Source organism: Pinus tabuliformis, chromosome 1_1, assembly GCF_031772625.1.
Source record: "Pinus tabuliformis cultivar Carrire ecotype Pingquan chromosome 1_1, CPIR1, whole genome shotgun sequence".
NCBI lineage: Eukaryota > Viridiplantae > Streptophyta > Pinopsida > Pinales > Pinaceae > Pinus > Pinus tabuliformis.
The window spans coordinates 583584925-583598628 of NC_142297.1; the positions used below are offsets into that span (position 1 = coordinate 583584925).

Below are 13704 nucleotides of genomic sequence, written 5' to 3' on the forward strand. Positions count from 1 at the left end.
ATTCAAGGCCCCAACTATTGATTTAAAGTAGATTCCATGTGTTTGGGCCAAATCCATGACTTTGGGACAAAATCCGTTCCCTTGGGGCATAAAATATGCATTTGAGAACAAGAGCATGCATTTTCAAGGCATAAATATGCATATATTGTCAAAACCATGCATCTGGACCTTAATCCATGGAGTTAGGACACAAAGCATGAGTTTAAGGCAAAACTTAATATGCTGGTGACCTAATCCATATACTTAGTTGTAAATTATCTATTTGGAGCCCAAACTACATACGTAGTTACAAATTCATATGTTGAGAGCCAAATCCATGGGATTTATTCTAAGGTATTGACTGATAAAAATCCTAGTAGATAGTGCCTAGATCAAGGGTCTGGGGATAAAATCATGCATCTAGGACAAATCTCTTCACTTGCAGCTTAATAGTTTGGGATCTAATCCATCGAATTTAGGGCTTAAAGCCTTATATTTGGCATTAAATCCATGCATTTGGAGCCTAATATGTGTGTTTGAGGTACAAACCATGTCTTTGACGTAAAATTTGTTTATTCAACAAAACGAATGAAACTAGAGCCTAAATCATGCATTCAGGATCAAATCAATGGGATGACGGACTAAAACAAGTATTTAAGAATGAACTCATAATTTAGGACCACATCCATGAATTTTGGACCAAAATGCTCTTCCTGAAACCAAAATACTGCATTTGAGGCCAAACCCACACATCTAGAACCAAAATATGGCATTTCAAGTTCAATCCATGCATTTGGAGCCAAAACGGTGCATTTGAAGCCCAAATGAATTATCTTGAGGCCTTTAAATAGATGAGTATGACAGACTAATTAAATCATTATGGATCAAATTTATCAAGGGTCAAATTAATCAACTAGAATGCCAGTTAGTTTATAATTAAGGCCAAAACCATCCATTTGAGGGACAACCCAAACCCGTGCATTTGAGGGACATAGCATTCATTTTGAGCCAAAACTATACAATTTTTTCTCAAAGTTAGAACCATTAGCTTGCTTCCACCCTACTGTAAAAAATGCCAGAATAAGTATCCCTGTCCCTTGTAAGCAGATCCATGGAAAAGAACTGTGAGAAAATTGCTGCATCTATCCCTTTATAAATTTAATAAAAGGAATTGGTTGGACTTGTTTTTGTGCATGCAACAATCATTTGAAAAAGTTTTTCTCACCTTTCCACTACAATGCACAGGGAAAAGACAGCAACGGCAATGCTTTAGATGTAATTTCTAAGACAATGATCTGTAAAGACCCCAGATATTCCATAGAATTATTTAGGAAAGAAGTGATTTCACATAACTATATCATTCTGTACATGAGATTCTTCCATCATGTAATTCATACACATTTTATTTATAAGTGATACTTACAATTTCCTTTTTAATTGTTATGTTGAGTTAGTGTTTTACCAGAAGTTCTTTGGCAATCAATTCATGACTTGAATGGTAGCACATAATTCTTGTACAACCAAACATAAAATCTGAGATATAGATGCTCAATGCTAATGGACAATCAAAATAATGTGTGGAAATGAATGAATATAATGATTGAGCCTAGATTCTTAAGTTTTAGATGCTGAGGAAAGGATCTTATCAAGTAAATTGACCAGGTCTAGATTTTTAATAGAACTCCCACCTCCCATCAAAAAATATCATTTGTATCTCTTTGTCCAGTAATGTAAATACAAGATGCATTTTTCCAGAAAAGAGAAATGACTTTCTGAATTCTCTTCTGCTTCTATTTCCCATCGTGCTTCTTGCCCCCCGTTGCGATTCCATAAACCTAATTTCCTTCCTCTCACATATCCAGCCCCCACTTCAAATGACATATATGCTCAACAACATTTGTATTTAGTAGATAAAAAATGTATAGAGGGCTTATACCTTCAAAGGATGTGCGATCCATTGATGGAATATGCAGGCATAGAACCTCAAACAATCTGCATACAAAAAAAAAGAAGATAACGGTACTTTAAAAAAGAAAAACTCAGACTGACATTAATTATACTTAAAAAGAACGCTATTATCAGATTTCATTCAGATATTCATTAGATGCTGGGGATATTACACTTGAGAGAAACTTACTCTCCAAGAGACTGATGATGCGATGCCATTCCCAAACCGGTTCCATCTATGCCTGCATATTTACATAAGATTTGAGAAATATGCTGCAAACAGATCTTTAAAGGATTTAATCCTAATTTACAAACTTATAGTTGTTAAGTATTCAATTATAAAATTTTGTCAATAACAGCTTCGCTCACTAGTGAGGATGATGGACTATTAAGCCATCCACAAGGGTTCCATTCTTTTTATGGTATGCCACTGAATCACATGTTAGAAAGGGATGAGATCGGTTGCAATTCCCAACCAATTTTGGTGGAATAGATACCCTTGAGACCCACCACCTCAGCAGAAGGGAATCTGTGTTATGTGATGCAACGGTGCAACCTCAAATCTTTGGGCATGTTTCTCAAAGAAACTTCCAAAAACAATATTTATCAAATTTTCATACAAGGACTGTCCATCAATATTTATTAAAGATGGGGAAGAATGATCCCTTCCCCTGCGTTGGGAAAATATTGAGAACTGGTAAGGATGTTATTTAAGCCCACAAGACCCTTTGCTTAAAAGATTCAACACAACATTGTAATCTTTTAATGAATCTCCAACGGTGAATAGTGTCTGCAAAAGTTGTTTAAAATAATTGGTCCTTTCTTTCTCTTTTATGGCCACAAGTCTGTCCAAGCAAAAAAAATAACTTCTAAAGACGAAAGTACAAGCATTCATTGCATTCCAGTGAAGTAGGTGTAAATATTATTGCAGAATGTTTTATTTTTGGTTCTTTTCCTAATATATCATTGTGGGGAAGGATACCCTTGAGCCATTCTCAGCAGATGTATAAGTTCAAGCCTCAAAATATAGTTTCTGAATAGGTTCTTGATTAAAAAGTATGATTTGTCCAAATAATAATAGTTGTTTTTACCATATCTGGGAAAAATTGTCACTTACTATTATTACCCTGTCAAACTCAGTTCAGCCCTGCTGCCAAGATTTGACTCTGTCAGAAAGTGAAACTCACTGACAGTGAGTCTGATCGACATGCAAAGCATGGGTTACTTGGTGCACAACAACTCATACTTCGGGGTGGATGAAAAACAGATTTGTAAACTGCCATGGATATTCTATTGGACAGTTCATCACATCAGAGCTGATAAATTAAACTGAAATTTATATTATGAAGGTTAAATTCCTTAAAGATTCCAAATTTGTTAAGTATTGATTTTCTACTTATTTGTGAAATAGATAAAATGAAGAACATAGAGAGAAACAAATACAATCACAGACCATCAATGATGAACACAAGGATTTTCTTTGGTAAACACTTAAGAGAGAAAACCCAGCTAGAAGGTGAGGTTGCTCTGCTCTCTTTTCTATTATGGAAATAATGCAAGGACAAAGGAGAGGGCACTCTCTATGGAGTTCCCTGATACCTATGGCCTATTAGACTACTACTGAACACTAATCCCCTTTGTTAAGCTCTCTCACTCACACTCCTAGTTACTTTGTTTTAATGTGGAACAAGATATAACAACAAAGAATGGAACCCCTTCTCCTCCTAGTGGCCTAGTTTTAACATAACTCGATAGCCAACTAGGGGTCAGGTTTGACTCCACCAACTATCAACTAAAGTTACAAATTTGACCCTCCTAAAGTCTTCTTCATAGCTCATACATAGCTAGCCCCTTTTGCATGAGTATGGGGACTGATGTGGCATCCTCTCGAACTATGGTGATCAAATCAGAAGTTCAACTTCCGAGAGGCATAACTTTTGCATACGAACTCTAATTGGCATATTTCTTGCACCTTTGGAAAGATCTCTGAGTGTAGAACATCACCTAGCAGTTTGGCACAGTTTTTGGACCCCCAAAAACTTCATTTAATGTCTCAAAATAGACTGAGAAGGTTTCAAACCCCAATTCTCCAAACTAGGACTTGTCGCTAAAATTAAAGTAGTGAGCTAATTTATCCAAATTTTCCACTCTGAAAGCATCAAGATAGATGACAGCTAATATAATGACCCAATCCATACAAAAAAATCATACATACTAAATATAAATGCCAAAAGAAAAGAAAACTCCTTTTTTAAAGATTGTTTGCTGTTGAGGGGGGGGGGGGGTGCGACTGGTGGCTCTACAATCTGAACTAGGGTTTGAGTTAGGGTTTGGTCGCTGGTAACCATGGCGGGTCTTGGAGGAGGGAGTTCTGCTCCCTCCTACAATCAAATAGTCGCGAATAGAAGCAAGGGAACTGGGTCTTGGAGGAGGGAGTTCTGCTCCCTCCTACAATCAAATAGTCGCGAATAGAAGCAAGGGAACTGATCTGCATTTCTTCAAGAAACCAACAGAGGTGATAACTGAGAATATTAACACAGGAAATATCAAACCTCACGGATAGAAAGAAAATCATGAGAAAGATAGCAGGGAGAAGACGAAAGAGGATAGCAGTCAAAAAGTTGCACCTATGAGTGTGACAGGGGTTTGTAAACCCAAATCGACCATTATTCCCTAGGTCGTTTTAAGTGACCCAGCGCTACAGGTGCACAGAGTTCACATGGTGGAACACGTGGTTATATGAAAATTTATGGGGATTTGGCCAACGGAGAAACCCTTACATGCATGGATAAGGAACCACTGGAAACCAAAGGGGGGAAATAAACCTTCACCTTGGATCCAAGGGCTTCTTTACGGTGGTGTTCACGAGCTTAGAAGATAAAGACAGAGTGTTCGAGGGAGGACCCTATTTTTACGCTGCTGCAGGCCTTTACATGCAACCATGGGTGATGAATTTTGTCCCAAAACAAGAAACGTTCACTTCAGTACCGGTATGGATAAGACTATACTCCCTTCCTTTAGATTATTGGTTGCCGGAGTCTTTAAAGGCTATTGGCAACAAACTAGGGCATTTTATAAAGATATCATATGCGACTCTAAGAGGTAAATACACTTCATTCGCCCGGATTTGTGTGGAAATGGACTTATCTGGGGCACTTCCAGACGAGATCATTTTAGAAGTGTATGATGAAGAATGGGTGCAAGCGGTGGACTATGAACATGTCCCATTTAGGTGTCGTAAGTGCCATGAACACGGGCACCTATATAGAGACTGCCCATCAAACAAACTGGAGAGCAACACAAAAACCACCACAAGCAAAGATCCCGAGGGTTTCACTAAGGTGGGGGGTAAAGGGAAAGGAGGAAAGCGGTACCAAAAGAAAATCAACGAGGACGGGCAACCGAGCCACAATAGTTTCAAAATCTTAGAAGAAGAAGTTGGAAACAACGGAGCAAACCAGGAATCGGAGACTAATACCAATGAGAGGGAAAGAGATGCTCGCATGGAGAATATACCAGAGAACAACCAGGAAAAGGATGATCTACCGAGCATTGTGGAGCTCAGTAGGGACCATGAGATGACCCCAAGTGAGGCGGGAACAGAGGACCATGAACTGTAGGATATTCTTGATAGGGAGAACTTAGATCTAGAAAAGTTTCCGGAGCAAGGTATTGCCAAAGGGGTTGACTCCCTGCCAAAGGAGGAGTTTGACAGGGTTCAACAACTCTTCCTTTGGAGATCCCAATCGAAGGGTTTTGGAGTCAAAAGAAACCATGACAGCCAGGAGAATAGAGGGATGAAAACAATGGAGGAAACACCGGGGCACTCTTCCAAGAATCCGAGTAGGAAAAGAGGAAGAAAAAGACAGAATGAGTTGCTAACCAAATGTGGAAAACTCATGATTAACTCAGGTAAGATGAGAGATCTCACCAGTTACTCCTTTACAAACCTTTCTTAATGAAGCTTACAACCTGGAACATTAGGGGCCTAGGAAGTAAAAGGAAACAAAGAAATCTTAGCAGTAGAATAAAAGAAGAAAAACCAAATATGGTTTTTATTCAGGAAACTAAGTGTTCGATGGACAAGATCAGAGAAATACATAGCAAATGGTTAAGCAAGTATGAGTATCTAGAGGTTAAGGCAGATAACTCGGCAGGAGGGATTCTTACGCTTTGGGATCCCCAGAAACTTGGAATCCTAGATGCGGAAGCATCCAGGAACTATCTATCGCTGGTGATTCAACCTTTGGGTGATAGGGAGACTTACATGATTACAAATGTCTATGGTCCTCAAAAACTAGAAGACAAACTCAAGCTTCTCACCTCCCTTGAGGAGCTGAGAGAGAGATATCCTGATATGCCCTGGATTCTGGCAGGGGATTTCAATATGATCAAATCTCTTACAGAGAAAAAAGGTGGCACCAGAACACTAGGCAGAGACTCCATTGCCTTCCAGAACTTCATAAATAAAATGAGACTAGTGGATGCTGAAACAATAAATGGCACTTTCACCTAGAACAACAAGAGAGGAGGGGCTTCTCAAGTTGCCTCTAAACTAGATAGATTCATAATCTCAGAGGACCTCCTTCTCACAGGCCTTGACATGTTAGCTCTAATCCTTCCCTTTGGAGGCTCAGACCATTGGCCTGTCCAGCTTGAAGCCACTTTTATGGGTACACCGAGGAACAGACCTTTTAGGTTTGAAAATGTCTAGCTCTCTCACCCTGACTTCACCAACAATATTAACAAATGGTGGATGGAAGATTTGCCCATTCAAGGCACTAAAATGTTCATGCTGCAACAAAGACTTAAACACATCAAATCCAGACTCAAAGATTGGAACAAAAAAGAGTTTGGTAATATTTTTAAAGCTAAAAGAGAAGTTGAATAGAAACTCTAGGGGATTAATCAGATCATAATCACAGATGGTTTTATCAAGGAAAGGAAAACTCAAGCTGATTCTCTTCAAAAGGAATGGGAAGATAGGTGCATGCAAGAGGAGATATTCTGGAGACAGAAATCGAGAGTGCAGTGGATTAGAGAAGGGGAAAGAAACACAAAGTTTTTTCATAAATCAACTTTGGATCATAGGTCACATAACATAATTTCAAAAATCAGAGATTTTCAAGGGAAAGAGCTCATCTCCCACAAAGAAATGGAATCTGTCCTAGTACAACACTTCCTTAGCATTGCAAAGGAGCCTCTCTTAGACAGGTCACGGTTCATTAACAATTTCACAAAGTACATTCCCAAGCTTGTAACAAGGGAAGACAATCACAATCTTAATAGGCCAATGTCTGAAGATGAGGTCAGTGAAGTTCTCAATGAGATGCAAAATAGGAAAGCTCCTAGCCCGAATAGATTCAATGTGGACTTCTTCAAAGAATTCTGGAAAAAAGTCAAACAAGACATCCTTGATGTAGTGGAAGACTCCAGAAGATCCAGAACGGTTTTGAAGGCTCTCAATGCCTCTTTCATAGCTTTGATTCCAAAGAAGGAAAAAGCTATGACACCAGATAGATTCAGACCCATAGCTTTATGTAATGTGGAGTACAAAATTATTTCCAAAGTGATCGCTGACAGACTCAAGCCCCTTCTTCCAACTCTTGTCTCAGAGGAGCAAACTGATTATGTGGAAGGAAGACAGATTCTCAATAACATCATACAAGCTCATGAGGTGGTACACTCTCTTAAGAGCAATAAGCAAGTTGGTATGATCATACAACTTGACCTAGCGAAAGCTTATGACAAACTAAGTTGGTCTTACATCAGGGCAGTGCTGAGAGCTTATGGTTTCAACCACAACTGGATTAGATGGGTTATGGCCCTTGTATCCACGACTAGTTTTTCAATCCTGCTTAATGGCTCACCCTCAATAACCTTTATGCCTTCTAGGGGTCTCAGACAAGGAGATCCGCTCTCCCCCTTCCTCTTTGTGCTCATGATGGAAGGGCTAGGCAGAGCGATAAAAAGTGCAAGTGCTGAAGGAAGAATCCAGGGACTGAAACTTACCATAGATGGAGCTGCTTCAACTCACCAACAATTTGTGGATGACACTATGCTGCAGGGCATTCCCACGGTCAAGGAAGCCAAAGCTTTTAAACAAATCTTGAATGACTTTGCTATGGCCGCTGGTACAGAGGTAAGCCTTGACAAATCAAAAGTTTTCTTTTTTAACACTGACATTGCTATTCAGAGAAACCTCACCAGAATTCTAGGGTTTCAAAGGGATCAGTTACCTTCTAAGTACCTTGGAATGCCTCTTACGGACAAACCTCTAAGCAGGGGAGTGTGGGAGCCGATAATTAACAAACTTCAGGATAGGATCAGGAAATGGACATGAAGATCTTTGAATTTGGTAGGGCGCCTTGTGCTTACAAAGGCTGTCATGCAAACCATACCCATTTTCATGATGTCAGCTCTTCCTGCTCCTACAGGAGTTATGCAACAGATCAGGAATATTCAAAGAGATTTTCTTTGGGGCAAAGGGGAAGAGAAAAAGAAATGGGCTTTGGTAGCTTGGGACAAGGTCTACAAACCTAAGGCCCATGGTGGTTTGGGGTTTCACGACCCTGAAACCCTTAGCAGAGTTTCGGGTGCAAAACTTTGGTGGAGGTGGCTTAAAGAATCGGCAACCCCTTGGCCAAGCTTTGGAAACAGAAATATGCAAATAATTGGCAGGAGAGGGATCATATCCAAATGTCTGGGCTTATCAAGGGCTCCCACATTTGGAATCTTGCTTGGGAAAACAGAGCCATTGTCTAGCAGCATAGCTTCTAGGAGATCCGAGCTGGGAACCTAGCAAGATTCTGGGAGGACCGCTGGCAGCATGAACCAAACTTGTTTAGGGAAGAACTAACCACTCTCAAGAATGACACTGACAACAAAGGTTTATGCATGGTAAGTGACTTCTGGGATCAGGTAAGGAATAATGGTAAATGGAGAATATGGAAGGATCTGGGCTATAGTGAAGAGAGCCCTTTGAAAGCTCAAGCGGGCTCTCTTGCTCTAGACTTCGAACAGAGAAAGATTTTGGTATCATCGTCGTCTAAACAACTGAGATGGGGAAGAAACACAAAAGGTAACTTTAACCTCAAAGAAGCTAAACGAATAGCCCTAGGGTTTGATTATCAAAACCCTGATAAGGTATGGAAGGACCTTTGGCAACACCAGCATTGGATGAAAATAAAGTTGTTTATGTGGTTGGTTCAACAAAAGAAAATTCTAACTTGGGAAAATCTTTTGAAAAGGGGTTTTGTTGGCCCATCCAAATTCCATCTATGTGGTTCACAAGAGGAGACGATGGAACACTTACTCAACCTCTGCCCATTCACCTCTACCTTGTGGGATTGGGTGGCCTCAGTCTTCAGGCAAACTGACAAGGACAGACTCAGTATTACCAACACTTTGAAGAATTAGAGAAAAGACTTCTCAGGCAATGAAATCATCAACAAAGCTTGGACTCTGGTTCCAGGCTTCTTAATCTGGGATGTCTGGAAAGAACACAATGGCAGGATTTTCAAGAATAAAACTAGCTCAACCCAGAACATTATTGCACAAATATTAAGACAGCTCAAAGACACTGTTGGAGCCCTTTTAGGGAGACCTCCTGAGGACCCTACTCTGCCCCAGGACGCTCGTATACTGCTGCAGTTGGGTCTCCATTCGCTAGTTCCCCAGAGCATAAACAAGGGTGTGAGCCAGATAAATGCTGGTAAAGACTTTTGGCAACCTCCTCCTCATGGTTTCTTGAAATTCAATATAGATGGAGCCTCTAAAGGTAACCCAAGGATGGTTGGTTTTGGAGGGGTCATCAGAGATGAGCAGGGGTGCATTAAGGATATCTTTCACAGTCATTTGGGGACTGCCACTAATAACATGGCGGAGCTCATGGCCTTAGAGTAGTGCCTGGAAATACTAATCGAGTCAAATTTACATAATGCCATCATTGAAGCAGACTCTGAATTGGTTATTAATGCGGCCAAGAAGATATGTAATGGAAAAGCACCTGGAAAAGTTTCAAAACATTGGTGGCTTTTGCAGGTCTTTCAGTGCATTCATTCCCACCTACAAACCCTGAGAACAGCCAGCTTCATTCATGTGCGAAGAAAAACCAATATGCTAGTTGATCGCTTGGTGAATAAAGGAGTGTTTTGCAAAGAAAGTTACAGCAGGTATGCTTGGGATTCGACACCCTCGGGGAAATTGCGTGAGGATTGTCAAAGACAAGTGGCCAAAGACATGGAGTACTTCCAGACTATTAGGAATGAACAAGAAGGAAGACTAGTGGAAGCAGGAGTAAGCGGAAGCGAAAGTCATTCTTAACCGTTGATCCCTCAAAAATGCTTAAAACAGAGCTTTCTACAGGGGAGGGGCACTTGGTAAACAGCAGGCTTCTTAGAAGGTCGTCGACCACAAATCTTGATAGCCTTCGTCATCGAATGGCTATCGGGTGGGAAAGTGATCGAAGGTTAACTATTCAAGCGGACCCGAAGATTTTTAGATCAGCGGTTCATAATCTTCATTGGGTCCGTAAAGAGGGTAAAGATCATGCAAGTTTCTGATCTGATATCTCAGAGGACCGTCAGATCAACAGGGGCCTAATCGTATGGATATCGGGTTCTAAAAGTAATCAAAGGTTAAGTCTCAGACCGGACCCGAACATTTATAAACCAATGGCTCATAATCCTTATCGGATCCGTGAACCGGGTAAAAGGGGCGCATGTTTCCGAGGCGATAGTGTTCATGACCGTCGGATCTTACGGGATCTGGATCGAAAGGATATCGGGTTTCAACATGGGAGGAGGTTAAGTCCAAGAACGGACCCGAAGTTTTATACATTGATAGTTTATTTACCCTGTCAGCTCCATAAAACTAGTAAAGGTCACACATATCTCCAAAGCGATTTCTTTAACGACCATTGGATCACTGGGGGTCTTATTGAATGGCCATCGGGTTGGATAATGGGCAGAGGTTTAGATGTAAGATTTAGGTATAAGGTTTCGGGTTGTGTAGATGGTTAATCTTCATCAGGTTAGCCCTTGTTGGTCTTTACACTTGTAAAGACATGTAAAATATGTAATATTTCTTGTGGTTAATAGAAGGCTTTACTCTTACTTGACCAAAAAAAAAAATTGCCTGCTGTCGAGTTTTTGTTGAACCCAAATTGAACTCTTACCCCCTAGCCTAACGGAATCACTTGGCAAGCCAAAATTTTCAACATTGATTTTGTCTTGAGAGATCATCTTACAGTTGAATCTAAGCATAAAGGAGCATCAACTAAGTTTTTGACCTATTAGTTTCTAGAGGTTTAGATGAGTTGTCAACACATAAATAGACTATATGTTGTTTCACAAAAAAGTGTAATACTACTCAATCCTTCATGATCTTGACTCAAAAATCAAACCACTTCCGGAGTGCAAGAATCAATGAAACTTGTGATACTATAATTTCCCAAACTAAAATATTTGGCAAATTCTTGGAATTTAACTCAACAAAAATTACTTCATAAAATTTTATTCATTTAATAAAACATTGCCATGTAAAATGGGACAAATAGAATATGACAACAAAAATAATCTCAACTTTTATTATAATAAACTGCGATTTACATGCAAATACAACCAATATAGTTGAGATGAAAAAGTTGGCCTCAAGAATTTGCTCCAACGTTGCACCAGCCCTCCAAAATGGGACTACAACTGCTACGCTCTCCTGTGAATTCTAGATGAATTCACCAAGGGGAGAGATGGGTACTCATCCACTCTCATTGAATCACCCGAGAGTTTTCGTCCCGGGGCTACCGCTGAAGTTGGGAACTCTCGGATCTAAAAACCTATCTACAAGAAAATACTCAACTCAAAGATGTCCCAAATCATATCCTTCTCCTCCTTTAAAGACTCCATAGATAGATCTCCAAGCCTCCGAAAACATCTTATTTTATTATTTTATTATTATTCTAAAAGCTCCTCCCTTGACTTTATCTTATGTGACTTTTAATTTTATTTTATTTCACTTAAGTCAACTTTTGCCTTTTTCCTCCAATTAATTATTTTTCCCCTTTTGAATTAAATGACTAATTAAAGTCATTTTTAATCTGGTAAAATGGTAAATCACCAACCATACTCTCTCTGACCACTGGAAGTCACTTCTCAACATCTCGTCCTGTAGATATTTTCGTTCCAGTTCTAACGAGCTATTACACTAAGGCATTCCATCAAATGGTCCTCTTGGAATGCTGCCTCACACGTAATTAATTAAGTCAGGCCCAACAATAATTTTGAATTGTCAAAATGTAACGGAACTACAGGAAAATTGTGTGAATGATGGAATATGCCAAGCGAATGCCATCAAATCCCATAAAAACTACCAAAAACCTCTTCGATACCCCTGATGATGTAATCCTGCTCCTGTGGCCTAGCCATCACCTACCCTGGAAATCCATCCTGGCTATGCTATACAGGAAAATAAAAATGGGGACATGACAGATAACCCTCGTAGTTTTTGTAGCATCGGATGGTGTTTTAGTCTCAAACTTTGTGGAGAGGCTAAAACACATGAGTTCTTCAAAACCTAGAAATTGTTTATGGAATTCCACCTAGAAACAACTCAATTAAATTAATTAGTCAATAATTAATTATTTCCTAAATCTAGCTTAGGAAAGTCGATTAATTAATAGGAACTAATTGAGAAAGGTGAGAATTCTCTAGAAATTCACATGGATCAACTCAGAGATGATTTAAGTCATTGATAAAGATTTAATCATGGTTGTTGGTTCCCCAACGAGAGATTATAAGAGGAGGTTGATGGGGTAGATGGAGATCACACCCAATTGCAGATTCTCAGTGATAAAGGCAATTCAGTTTTTCCAATAGAAAGTGATTCAGCAATGATATCGAGCCAGTGGTCGAGTAGCAAGTGGAAAAGGGGCAGAGTAGCATATTTTCGAAGGAGTTTCCAGTGTCATAAGAATCAGGAGAGGAGGCCAAGTTTCATCTCCGGGAGGTTGCGCAGAGGCTACACAGAAGACTCAAAGAAGCAGTTCGATGTGGTTGAGTAGGAGGAGGTTTTAGGTGTCGGAAGCCGAGAAGATTTCCAAAGGACCTAGCCAATGACTTCCAGCAGCACCTACAAGGAGAATAACTAATTCAGAAGCAGTTTCGGAGGAGTGCAAGTTTGGCCCTCGTAGGGTCTGTGCAGAAGGTTGACGTAGGGATTGTTGAACCAGTTTTCTATGGCTAGTTGGGGCCAGGATTTCTTATGGAGGGGGGTAAAATTCCCTCAATAATTTTGTAGTATTTCTCTCAGAGAGGATTGTCTGTTTGGCATCCATTTTATTGTACTCAGAATTCTTGTTGTTGCATAATAATAAAACCCTCATTTGTTGCACCGTTTTTACCACATTGGTTTTTTCCAGGGACAACTGTCCAAAATAACAGTGTCAATTTGTGTGTGGTTGCTCTAATATTTTCAGTTCTGCATATTTTATTTCCGCAACGTAATTTTTATTTGTGAAGAATTGCAGTGTGGATTATTCATTGTTTGTCATAGCAAATAAATTGTTTAATAATTAACCAGTTAGAAGAATAATTTCCAGTTTCTAAATTTCAAGGAATTTTCACATGGTATTAGAGCGATTTTGATCAAATCGATAACTTAGAAGTGAAGAGGGAGAAATTCGTTGTTCAGAGAAAGCAGTAGCACAATTTCTCTAGGGTCTGTGTAGAGCCTAGCCAGGCAGTGCGAGTAGCAGAGTAGAAGTTTTATTCCTAGTTGCAA

At 39.7% G+C, this 13704-nt stretch overlaps 1 protein-coding gene across 4 annotated transcripts in view; it reads right to left on the reverse strand.

Moving 5' to 3' along the window:
* The window catches only part of LOC149214593 (phytyl ester synthase 1, chloroplastic-like), a 536108-nt gene that overhangs the window by 465195 nt on the left and 57209 nt on the right, over nucleotides 1-13704 (reverse strand). For all 4 annotated transcript variants that reach the window (XM_089392337.1, XM_089392339.1, XM_089392336.1 and 1 more), the window contains exons 2-3: nucleotides 2117-2168; nucleotides 1916-1971 (exon numbers count right to left, since the gene is read on the reverse strand). In XM_089392337.1, coding sequence (XP_089248463.1) covers nucleotides 1916-1971; nucleotides 2117-2168 — 108 coding nt within the window. The remainder of the gene's footprint in view (nucleotides 1-1915; nucleotides 1972-2116; nucleotides 2169-13704) is intronic.